At 38.1% G+C, this 13,117-nt stretch overlaps 1 protein-coding gene across 2 annotated transcripts in view; it reads right to left on the bottom strand.

Annotated features, from left to right (window-relative positions):
* ARHGAP29 (Rho GTPase activating protein 29) overlaps positions 1-9,892 on the bottom strand; it is a 68,192-nt gene extending 58,300 nt beyond the window's left edge. The window contains exons 1-2 of one of the 2 annotated variants that reach the window (XM_032155318.2): positions 9,705-9,892; positions 3,645-3,881 (exon numbers count right to left, since the gene is read on the bottom strand). In XM_032155318.2, coding sequence (XP_032011209.1) covers positions 3,645-3,849 — 205 coding nt within the window. In that variant the 5' untranslated portion in view covers positions 3,850-3,881; positions 9,705-9,892. The remainder of the gene's footprint in view (positions 1-3,644; positions 3,882-9,704) is intronic. The other variant, XM_032155317.2, reaches the window with a different exon arrangement.
* Between the last annotated feature and the right edge of the window lie 3,225 nt (positions 9,893-13,117).

Here is a 13,117-nt window from a genome sequence, read left to right as displayed (position 1 = left end):
AGTTAAGTAAGAGGCATCAATGGTTAAAGTAACAATGCAATTTGTCTGAAAAAGAAATTTACACATCCTCCTGTACATTCTCCCTGGGAAAAGAACTGAGTTAATCCACAAGACAGGATTTCAATGAAGACTTTACAAATTTATGCAGAACCTCTCATAACAGAATATATTATTTAATGATATTAAACTTTTCATTTTAATGAAAAGTTCAATAAAAACTTTTTATTCAACCTAACTGTTCAATAAAATTTGTTTTAGAAAGTTAACATACCACTTCTGACTATAGTCCTGTAAAAACAATTCATCAGAAGCTATCACTTATGAGGTCAGCATTATTTTCTTTATATATAATATAAAGGTGATACACTCTTAAATTAGAAAGCATCTTTTAAAAATAAGAGAACTTGACTAGTTCATCTGAAATTGGTCATACATTTTTATCTTCCTTTCCAACCTATTTAAAAACCAAACCAAAAAAAAAAAAAGAAAAAAAGAAAAACAAGGCACCATAGTCACAAACCAAAATATCCATTTTAAAATAGTACTATATAATGAAAAAGCTATAAGAAAGTATTAGACTATTGATTTTCCCTCAAATATATTTTTAAATGGCAGTTAATATTTCTAAGCACTGAGTAGCAGAACAATTAGATATTTTATATTATTCTTTCTAGCCCAAAAAAGCCTTTACATTTTCCACATTCCCAGATTTTGAGCTTGAGTGATATCCCACATGAAAATGGGGAGGTATGTCACAATGGCAGACTTTAAAAATTATTATATAAACTTGAAAAGCACTTATGAATCTGTTATTTAGAATTTAGAACACATTATTCCATGGGGAGGAAACCATAAACCTGAATTGGTACTTACACTGCACATATATTAATCTACAGTGTTATAATTAAACACAACATGCATATGCATAACTGAGTGCCTTCAGCATTTTCATATAAGATAGAACATTTACTTTGTAATTACTCCTAATGTACCTTAATGACACTGGATAGAGATCTAAAACTTCAAATTCCACATCTGCTACTTGTATAAGACTACAAGGTTACCTCCTCCTGGAGGTTAAGTAATGGAAAGAGAATTACCAAACTCTGTCACTTAACTTACCCCAGCAAGAATAGAATATTTTCAGTCCTCTAATCTTCCACATTAAGCTCTCTATTTTAATTTGTAAATTTGAAAATCAGAGATAAACTGTATACATATCTTAACCCTGTTGGGAGTACAGAGCTCTTTGGCAGACATTTATATTTTTTCTAATCAGTTCCTCAATGACGATTACAATATGAGCTTCATATTCTCACTTGGGAAATGTTCATTAAATTTTCGTTGATTTGTTTTCATATAATTTGAAAACAAATACTTGCTGTCTTCTTAGGAATAAACTGCCAACATTCAGAACAATGTATAATCTCCAACTCTAATCAAATTTTGAATCGCAGATTTGTAAAACTGATAGCATCTGGCACAAGTGCCTCATTCTTAACAAAAAAGTAAATGAATTAAGCCACATTCCAAAGCTAGTCAGTAGAACTAGGCCTAGAACTTAAATTCTGATTCTCTTTTCAGAGCTTTTGCTGCCATCCTTTACTACCAGTTTAACCAAACTGTATAACCTGGCCATTATTTATCAGCAGTAAGATGTTGATGAAATCACATGAGTTATACATACATCTCATCTGTGAAACGGAGCTAAAGGTACCTGCCTTTGAGGGGACTGGGTGATTAAACTTGTTTGTATGACAAAGTACTCTGTAAAATGAAAAGTGCCATATACAATTATATATCATTTCTAACTATTTGGGGAAAGTAAAATGTGGCCATAAACCAATCATGAAGCTGTTTATCTAAGACTAGCCTCAACCTATGATTAAACATCAGAGACAAAAGTCAAGTGACTGCACATTAGTGCTTCAGTTAGTAATAAAGGTATTAACAGATAAAAGTTATTACAGAGAAAATGGTATTCTGATTAAACCAAAAGATGATTTAATTGTATATCTACATTTTTTATTCTTAAGAGCTGCCTTTTTAGCTTAACAATTAACAAACGTGAATTAAAAGCTAATAAGCAATGCCAAAAATATGGCATCTTCCTCTTATGTACTGCCTCATTATGTAAAATGAAGATTTTTAAGAGATATAAATCTTTTAAGGAAAATAACTAAAAACAAATAGAAATCCAAACTAGAAATCTTATTTATACTAATAAAAATGCATTTAAATTGATGCATTAAATAAAACCAGGTTTTACACCTTAAATCAAGGTAAATGACTTGTCAACTAATACATCATTTTAAATTTCACCTTAAAAATCAACCCAGTTAATGAATTGTACATCAAGAAGTATATATTTTATTGTTTATAAATTTAAAAAATTAACCTAGTTAAGAACAAATTGTTATTACAAAGCTATGCTTCTTTAAATAAATGGCAAATTTATCATTTTGGTAAATTTACTACCATTATAATACTTAATGTATTTAGGATATCTTTCAACAATAACTTTAGGTAACTTTACTGCCATTTAATCATCCACAAGCAGACTTCAAAATCAAGCTATTAAAATGAATGGGAATATGAACAACTTTTCTAATATTTACACATTCTCAAAAGAATCACTTATGTGACTGTTGTTTTAAGGAAAACTCAAATACTACAATTTTGAGGCTTCAATTCCAGTCATTTTGGGCATTTCAACCTGAAAATAACAGATTACAAATAAACTCTTAAATTTAGTACAAGCACAAGATACAATTTTAGTTTTTCAAAATGTCCATCAGAAAATAAGTATTTAACCTATATACATATATAGAAATATTTATTGAAATCTTACAAATTTCTATAAAGTCCCAAGAGGTCTCATATAAATAACACTGAGAATCTTCATTTTTATATCTAGACATACCATTATGAATATGGAAATGAAACTGCCATTTAGCACAAAAGAATAGGAGCTGTTTTTGTAACTATTTATTATCCTTGCCATCAAATTTAGACCTAAGAGGCACTAAACATTGAAAGACAGGTACTAAGAATAAGCCAGAGATATACAATCTTACTTTAGGGGAACAGAGTCTCATGCTCTATTATCCATTTCTAACTAGACAGAGAATTCTGTGATTAGCCCTTAATTCAAGATGTTACAGATCGGCAAAACAGAATTAAGTCTGATTTTTGTTAAAAAGAAAAAAAAATCTTAAATGCAGTCATTTCAGATACCAAAACTTCATCTGAAATGTAGAAAGGTGAATTTAGGTAACAACAATGTAAATTATAAACATTAGTCTGCTTATTTAAGACCAATCAATGCACTGTGTTACCATTAACAAAAAGGTTAAAATTCCAATGATCTCAAATTTTCCTACGTCAAATGGACCCAACCACAGGAATCAAAGATATTTTTCTTTTCTGTATTTTTATTCCCTCACACTGAAGTTTCTATTAGGTACTACACTATTATCTGATTATAGTTTACACTGTAACCATCAAAGATTTGGGGAAAAAAGCACTAAAATAACTAAAGCAGAATACCCTGTTCCTACCACGGTGTACGAACTTATCTGCTAGGCCAGCATTTAAAATTTTACAAACTATCCAGTAAGAATGCTAATAGAAAAGTGACAAACCTGAAAATATGGCTTCTTTCAAATATAGTAACATGTGGGAGAACTTCCTGATATCATTCACCAACTCCTTGATGTAATTTGGATCAAAAATAGAGTTGGAACTTAAGGACTTGAGCCCCATTTCAGAAGATGTAACATCAGTAGAGAGTTGGCCTGATGCCCAAGCACGTTTTTTCTTTGTCTTTTTCTGTTTGTGAGCAATCATCCTTTCATGTAACAGTCAGAAAAACTGAAATCCTTAAGGGGGCAAGAAACAAAACAAAAACAAGCAGGGAGAGAGAAAGAAACACAAACACTAAATCAGCCAGGGAAACATTACACTAGATTTTCACAAACAGCCCACAGCCCACCTTGGTATCCTATTTTTAAATTTTTAAAAATCAAAAATCAATAGTCAATCACTGTATTATTGATAATGGCAGTTTCCACTTATTAAATGCCAGTAATTCTGACAACTCTGACATGCAAACTACTGTTCTTTACATTTCACAAATGGGGAACCTGAGGTTTAAAGGTTAAAAATTTGTCTAAGCTCTCAACTGATAATGAACTAGGGCTTAAACCTGTATCTGCCTTGATGCCAAAATCCATGCTCTTAATAACTTCCTCTTGATTCCTAAGGTACAGAATTTTATTTAATTGTAAAAGTTGTTCTGCAACATCACTTAGTAGAAGGTCATATTCTCCTTCCATGACATCACCTTCAAAAATAAAGATGAGATATGGGCTTTGAAAAAAGAAATACCTGTTTTTAAAATCCTCTTCTGTCACTTACTATATGATCTATTCATCTCTTTACTTCAGTATGCTCATTTATAAAATGGGAGTAACATCCTGACAACACCTATCTCAGGAGATTATTGCAGGGATTACATGACGTGATGATACAGAAGTGTCAAGAACATAAAAGTTCAATTACAGTTAGTTTTTCCTAATAATGCATATATATACACATACACAGACACACACACATGACATATCCTGGGTTACCAAGTCTCATCAAGGATATTTCTTTGTTGAAAACAATTTACAAGGGTACCCACTAATCTGACATACTCTGACTGGTTAAATAAATAAATGTATGATCATCAGAGAAATATTTCTGATAATCTCAGGATGGTAGTAAAAAGGTAATCTTTTGGTATGAGAAAAATTTAGATTTGAATCCTGGCTCTAATATTTTCTAGATATGTGACCAGTACCATTTATTTACAGGCTTGTGTGAGGATTAAAAGGGACCACAAAATTAGAAGACTTCATATGTTAAAACACCTAATACTGGCACATAGCTGGAACTCAAGAAAATCATAGTTATTTTCTTCTTCACCCTCATTTTACCTTTCCAGAGTTCAAAGTTCTAATCTTGTTTGTATCTCTGGAAATCAAAAAGGAAATAACTGGAGGAATTAAATTAACTCACATTTTATTACTGACACTTTTTCTCAAGTATTTTGTCTTGAATATTTGGCTACTTTAAAAATGGTAGATGACTAAGGACTTCTATAAAATTTACAGTAGAAAGTTTTTTGGGTTTTTTTTTTTTTTTTTTTTTTGAAGGGGTAAGGAGTTGAGTCTGGGTCTCGCTCTGTCACCCAGGTTGGAGTGCAGTGGTCTGATTATAATAGCTCACTGCAGCCTCAAACTCCTGGGCTCGGGCCATGTGCCCGCCCCAGCCACCCATGTAGCTGGGACTCCAGGGGCACAACACCACACCTAGCTAGCTAAAAAAAAAAAAAAAAAAAATTTTTTTTTTGTAGAGACACAGTTTCACTCTGTTGCCCAGGTTGGTCTCAAACTCTTAGGCTCAAGTGATCCACCTACCTCAGCCTACCTAAATGCTGGGATTATACGCATGAGCCACCACGCCTGGCCCACTAGAAAGTTTTATGTAATATCCGTTTCTAGTCGTATGTAAGATATATTATTGTATCATTTACTCCTTCCTATATCTCACCCAACTCCATAGTTCACTTTCCTTTCTGATCTACAGGGTTCTCTAATCAACCCACTTCTCTCTACTGCTACCACACTAGTGAATTACCATCATTTCTTTTCTGAGCTACTATACTACTTTCCTAACGATCTATCTGCATCCATTCTTGTCTCATCACAAATGTAGTGAGTGAACGTTTCAAACATAAATCTCATAATGTCATTTCTCTGCTGAAAACACTTCCAAAGGACAAGTGAGAAGCTATCATGCTCTATAAAACTCAACATGAGATCTGGCTCCTACCTACCTGTGCAATGTCATATGGAGACACACCTGCTGGCTCTCAACACTCCTGCCACACACACACCTCCTTCTCATTCTTCCAACAGTATTTGTTTACGATGACTCTTACCAGGAAATAATTTTACATAATGAGCCAGTATACATGTTAAGTGTATTATGTTTGTGTGTGGCACGGCTTCTGGGTAAGGCTCCACGGGATGTATGTGAGTTTTTAAAAATTCCATCCCATTTCATTTTTAAAAATGCTGGGTGCAACTCACCAACTTGGTTTCATACACGTAATAGGTCATGGGCCTACAGTTTGAAAAACACCAACTGTTCAGCTCAGGGTCCTGTCTATATGTAATTCTATCTGCCTGGAATATTCCTTCTTCTCTGTTTACTCATTCTGATCTCAGCTCAAAGCTTACCTCCTCAAAGAAACGTTCCTGGACCACCCCCATCCCCCAGCAAAACCACTACCACCAAACCAGAGTAGAATCTCCTGTGAGATGTTCTATAGTATCCTCTACTTTTCATCACTGCTCATACCACAGTTCAAATAGATCATGTCTTCCTTGCTAGACTATAATCTCATGGAAATCAAGACCATGTATGTCTGTTTGCCAACCATGTGTTCTCTCATCACAGCACAATGCTTGGCATATGAGGAATGAACCACTTAGAACTATCTGCAGATAGGCTTATAAACTTATAAAGTTTCAATTAATTTTTATAGAAACAAAAATAACTGGGTTGTTGCAATGTTTTGAAGTGAAAATATAAATTTTTTAAAAACTCCCTAAAATGGTATGTTTCAAAAAGAAAAGCATATGAAGCTGAAGGAAGATTACATAAAACTGAAATCAAAGTTGGATTTCTATTATTGCTCCTCCTGATTATTAAACTGGGGACCCCACACTTTATAATTTTTAAAGTTTATTCACTGTCCTTTTGTCAATCTCCAATTATTTCTGAGAATCTAACTTCTACATTTAAACTAGTTTCAAACCTATCTAACATTAATCCTTATATGTGTACATCATTTCTAAAATGAATCTAGGGCAATTTTTGAGCATTATTATTATATCTAAGTCTGCCTTCCCATCAACAAAAACAAAACAAAAATTCAAAGTGTCTTGTTTGGGCAGCTCTTTTACAAATCACTAACCAAAATGCCTATTAGCCTAACAAAACATCACTCTTGCAGTTTACTTAATAAAGTCATTCTGTTTAGTTATGACAGCTTTTAAACTTAGTAAATTAGAGAATTGGTCACTGTCACAGGTAAAGATGGTTACAAAAATTAAAGACATTAAAACAATTTACCTATTTTAGCAGAAATAATTTACTTTAAGTAACTACATGTAAAATAGCAACCCAAACTTTTAAAGTGTTTCAAAACTGCTGGAACATTTTTAGACAAGACTTAAAAAATCTGCAAAAAACAAACAACAGCAACAACAACATCAAACACATGGCAAGGAGAAGAGTTCCTCTTCTCCTCTTATAAAAAAAGATTATACCCTACCTCTAGCCAGCATTATAATGATTAATGTGCTGATTTTGTTATATATTACTACTTTTCATATTCCAGAGTAAAAAAGGAAACATTACAATTGAAAAAACGTTTAAAATAACAAACTTAACCCAAGCTTTCATAAATCAACTATGATAATGAGAAGCTGAGACAATATACACTTTCCAAGATCATATACACTACTTTCTCATGTGCTAAAATGAATATTCTCTTGTTGGCAGTAACATAAAACGTAGTTACTAACAGACTGCAACTGGCAACTTAATTAGGTAATGATGCATGCAAAGTACTTAGCAGAGTGCTTGGTTCATCATAAAGATGAACCATAAAGAAAAGTCATTATTGCTAGCAGTGCTTTATTGTGGGAAATTGTTTTTGAACAAGATGTGGCTTCACTACAATACATTGGTGGATTGTGAGCAAGAAATACAGGACTGGAAACAATTGTAGAAACTCAACTGACTCTGTGGAAACCTACTAAAAGCTTCCAAGTGAAATCTGAACTGTGCAAATAGACTGTTGTGCAAAATATTTGTGACACACTAATTCTGGTGCATCTCTTTCAACTTCAAACCAACAACATTAAAAACATGTATTATCCACTTCTCAAAGAATTCTGTAGCAAGTAGAAAATTACTGTGCAAAACCACTTTCATTGTATGTTGTAAATCTAGGTATTGTGTGCATTAGAAATGTAGACACAAACTTCCTATCCCCCACGACTTCAGGAGCCTGTGTCAATCAAATGTCCGCTGCCCCACGCATACCCCCTGCCAAATGCACATTACGGCAGTAGTTTCATTTTAGGCTCTCTAATTGAAGTGTAAAACTGCCCCAAATATCTATACTTACTATTTCCCATTTTACCATTTCTTCTTGAGGAAAAATTGCCAGATATTTCAGAAATCTGCTATTTCAGCACAATTTCAGATTTGGCAAGAATCTACTTTAAGATGCTAAAAAGATTAGATGAGCTCATCCTGAAACGATGATTAAATCTTCATGGTTTTAAAAAGTACTCTCCACAAAAACAGAATAGGGACATGTGAGAAAGAGTTTTATCAATACTATGCAAACAATTTTTAAAGGAAGGTATGCAATACACATGCACTTCGTTTCTGTACAGTTTGAACCTAGCACGCTTTAAAAAGAGGAAGCTGCCCAGCATCCCACGCCTCCAGAATGTCTAGCATTCCTGGCAGGCAGTGCTCTCCTTTGACCAGCCAAAACTACCCTTTGCCAAAGAGCAAGTTCCGCATCCAAGAATTTAAATAAAGAGGGAAGAATGGAGCAACCAAAATGGACAGCCGACGTTGGTAACGACGGACAAAAGACAAACTATAGACAAGAGATACAGTCCAAACTATAGACAAGAGATACAGTCACAGAGACAGATGGAGAAAAGGGAAGGAGAGCTCAGCTCCTGCCATTAGCAGGTAATATCCTGCCCTCCGAAAACATCTGGGGCCAATATCCTCTGAGAAACAGTTTTAAAAAGATCAACAGAGAGAGAGACAAGAGGCTCGTCAGTCACGAGGGCTCCACCTTGAAATGTCCAACTCCAGCTCACCAGTCCAAAAAAAATTTTCCTTAATTAAAACTGTCAAACCCCAAAACACGTCCACAATTGAACTGGGACAAACCTCTGAGACTGAGGAAAACTCTCAACGAAAGACACAGACCAGGAGAAAATGCACCACGGAAATCCTAAAATATCTCAGGAATGAGAGCCCAACTGGAGTGAGGGCTGCAGTCAGGGCAGGTGGGAGCGGGACTAGAATCCAGGCAGGAACACAGACCCATACTGGTCAGGAGCACGGATTCCGGAGCAAAAGCGCCTGGGTTTAGGTCCTGACGCTGCCAACCACTAGTCTGTGTGCTTGGGCAGGTTTTTAACCTCGGTTTCCCCGTGTGAACCGAGTCGAACAATCATGGAGTGTTCTGAACATTAAAAGAGTTAAAATGTGCAAAGCCTTCAGAACAGCAGGCGGACCCGTTGTACGCGCTGTGTGCTAACTTTAACTACGATCGTCACCGTCAGCTCCCGGCCACCGCTGGCGTCCTCCACAGCTCGTCTGCGCCTCCCTCGCCGAGCGCGCCCCTAGCCCCGGCCGGACCCTTCCCGAGGACGCCAGTCCTGGCCCGAGGGCACCCGTCCCCAGCGCAGCCTGCCACCGCTTCCGCTCGGGGCCGCCCCGCGGGCCTCCTGGACCCTGGACGGCAATTCGCGGGCGCTCGCGCGGGCGACCCCAGCCCGGAGCCACGACCGCCGCGGCCGGAGCGAGCCCCACCTCCTCACACTCACCACGGCGCTCCATCTCGCGTCCCGGACGCGGACGCCCGCCCCACACCTACGGCCGCAGCCACCGCCGAGGGCTGGAGTTCGCCGCCCCCATCCCCCACGGCCTGCGGACGCCCGGCCAAGCCGCAGCCGCAGCCACAGCCACAGCCACAGCCACAGCCACAGCCACAGCCACAGCCACCACCACCACTACAGCCGCCGCCGCCCCTGCAGCTACCGCCGCGGCCGCGCTGGCCGCCCGCCCCGCCCCCTGGAGCCCAGCCCATTGGCCCGCGCTCCCGGGGGCGGGGCCGGCGGCTGCGGCAGGTCCCGACCGCAACTAGCTCGCGCGCAGAACGCGGCGGTCAGCTGCGCCCGGCCGGACGCTGTCCTAGCATCACGGGCTGCGTTGGCCGCCCTTTTGGCTTGCAGGGGGCAGGCAGAGCGACTCAGAGAAAAGTCACCTAAGGACTAGATGAGGCTAATGGCCAGATGAGCAGCTACATTTCTTATGAGGCACTTCTGTGCATCGCCGTTTTCCTCCCTCTTCCAGGGATTAGGGCCTGGGAAAGGGCGCCACACGTCTGAATGAAGAATGAACTACCTCAAAACCAGCCATCTACTCTGCCCCTCTGCCCTCTGTGGAGGGTAATATTTTCCATTTAGACCTATCTCTATTCTATTTTTTTTTTTTTTTTGGAGACAGAGTCTCGCTCTGTCGCCCAGACAAGTCCAATGGCGTGATCTCGGCTCACTGCAACCTCCGCCTCCCGGGCTCAATTGATTCTCCCACCTCAGCCATCTGAGTAGCTGGGATTATAGGCACCACGCCCACCTAATTTTTGTATTTTTAGTAGAGGCAGGGTTTCGCTATGTTGGCCAAGCTGGTCTCGAATTCCCGACCTCCCGACCTCAGGTGATCCACCCGCCTCAGCCTCCCAAAGTGCTGGGATTAACAAGCATGAGCCACTGTGCCCGGTCCTTTCTTTCTTAGTTGCACTTTCAAACTCACTTCATAATGAGAGAAAAAAAAAAAGTCTGAAAAAGGTGGAATAATTATAGCAAGCAGGGCTAGAAAGCACATAGCCCCCATATCACACCACTCACTGGAACAAGCGATGGCACTTACCTCAGTGCTGGAACATTCAGAAAGAATTCATAGAGAAACAGAGGAAAAAACACAGGGAGGGAGACTGTGGGTAGTGCTGGGGTCTGAGAGAAAAATGACCACACAGGGGAGAAACAGAAAAAGACACAGGAGAATGTGCTGAGGAAAAGTGGAAAGAAAATGAGGTGCAGACACAGGAAAAGGGAGGAAAACCAAGGAAGGCAGAAATAAGTGAAGGCAAAAAGAGAAAATAAGGAAGAAAAATAAAAGGAGAGACTACCCACTTAACAAACAGAAAAAGAAGTGAGCATGACAGAACCAAAAGTAGGGTAGTGGGGCAAGAGAAAAACTCATTGACAAAGAAAGAGGGACATTTTACATAGACATATCTTTGAACCCTTACAGGAAAAACAATGCTAAGAAAATACAACAAATTTGGCTCCTCAGGTGCTACTTAGAAAAGATAAATAAGAACACTCAGCTCCTTGGTTACTTTGGCACCATACTGGATTTTTTGGACCCAACTTACACAGATTTTCCCCTCAAACCCCCAAAATAATAGTACCAAGGTCCTGCCACAAATAGGAAACCTCAAAAACCAAAATTCCTTCTAATCGTGCTGAAAAAGAAAAATGCACCAAGGACTCTCACCATGGAAACCAATGATGCCTGAACTGAAGCAAACTAATAAGAGGGGACAAAGGAGTCCCCAGGCCAAGAGGAGGCTGAACAGTGCAACTACGATTCAATCATAAGTAAGGTTTTTGGAAGGAAATTTTTGAGGAAGTCCCTAAACCTCAAACACCCTCTTAAGTCTATTTTAAAATATATTATTTTGCACTTATACACCATTTCCCTTAATAAAGAGGACTGTGTTACTGACTAAAATTGAACTGGAAGCATCACTGACAAAATCATGAACAAGTTCCTGATGGAGAGAGAGGGTGTATGGATGGAGGTGGGGGTGTGACAAAGAGAAAGGAGCTCACAAGGAGGAGAGAAAAGCAGGGAAAGAGAGACAAAGGGAGGTGTGAGAAGGAAAGAGAGACAACTATAAAGGAGAAAGAAAGACAAGAGGGAAAGAAGAAAGAAATATGCAGAGACAAGGGGAAGCAGAGAAAGAAAATGAGATGGAGAGAGATAAGGAAGATAAAAGAGACAAACAGAGGTGATAGAGACTACCCACTGATAGAGAAAGGAAAGAGGGTCATTTCTCACATGCAAACAGTTCTGGGGGAAATGAAGCCAATTAGGCTCTGAGGTTGTTACCTTAAAAATATAAATATAAGAATCCAAGGCTCCTTGATTACCTGCTTCCACAATTATTTTTCAGACTTAATTTTTAAAATTTTTCCATTAGGCCTCAAACCTAACAGTACTAATATGACGAGCAGTACTTAAGACACCTAAAAAACAAAGACTCCTTCAAACCCCACTGGAGAATGATGCACCATGGACACTCACCCACTGATGACTCAAAACTGAAGGACATCAGTGGGGGATGAAAAAAGAATTCTGAAGGCCAAGGAGAGTGGGGTTGGACAACTCTCAGGGAGCTCAAGGAAGTAAAGTCTGTCCCTCATAGCTGCTCTGGGTTATTCTTAACACCCCCTAAACCAGAACTACCTCTAAACCATCCCAAAACAACCAACTACTGTGCATAGGATCTGACACAGAGTCACAATAGTTGGCTATTTGGGAATCAACGAATGTTACTTAGATGGTTAAATAAACTATAAGTAAAGTTGTCTAAGGGAAATTTTGAGAAGTCTCTCAATCTCAATCCTCCTCTTAAACCTTTAAAAAAATACATTATCTGCCATCCTTCATCCAGAGGATGATGACATTTGGAAATATTTGCAAAAATGGTAGTTTACTTTTAATTTAAAAGGGTTATTTTATTAATCTCCCCTGACTTGATTTTGTTTGAAGTAATTTATCACACAAATACACTTTAAATATGAAAAGCACATTAATAGATGCAATAATACCTTTCGGCAAGTCCAAAATTCTTGGTCTATAATAAAATTGTAGTGTTCAGAAAAAAAGAGTAAAACCATCAGTATATCTACCGTAGCAGTCCAATATCTTAAGTTTTTCAACAAGTTGCAGAAAAACATTTCAGGAAGCAACATATAATTTTTTTTAATACTTGTGTTTTTACCATTTATATTACTATTGCCTCTAGTATTTTTTCATTCTCAAACAGAAATTCACATCCTCTATGATACTGTTCAAGTCAGCCATTCGGTGCAGCCTTAACTTTTATATTCCCCAAATCTTCCTCATGTGTTCTCTTCAAAATGTTTGTGGTACCAGACTGCACAGA

The sequence above is a fragment of the Hylobates moloch genome, unplaced genomic scaffold (assembly GCF_009828535.3).
Source record: "Hylobates moloch isolate HMO894 unplaced genomic scaffold, HMol_V3 SCAFFOLD_5, whole genome shotgun sequence".
In the NCBI taxonomy this organism is placed as follows: Eukaryota; Metazoa; Chordata; class Mammalia; order Primates; family Hylobatidae; genus Hylobates; species Hylobates moloch.
The sequence above is the reverse complement of the archived record's forward strand: the minus strand, read 5'-3'. Positions and strand labels throughout refer to the sequence as shown.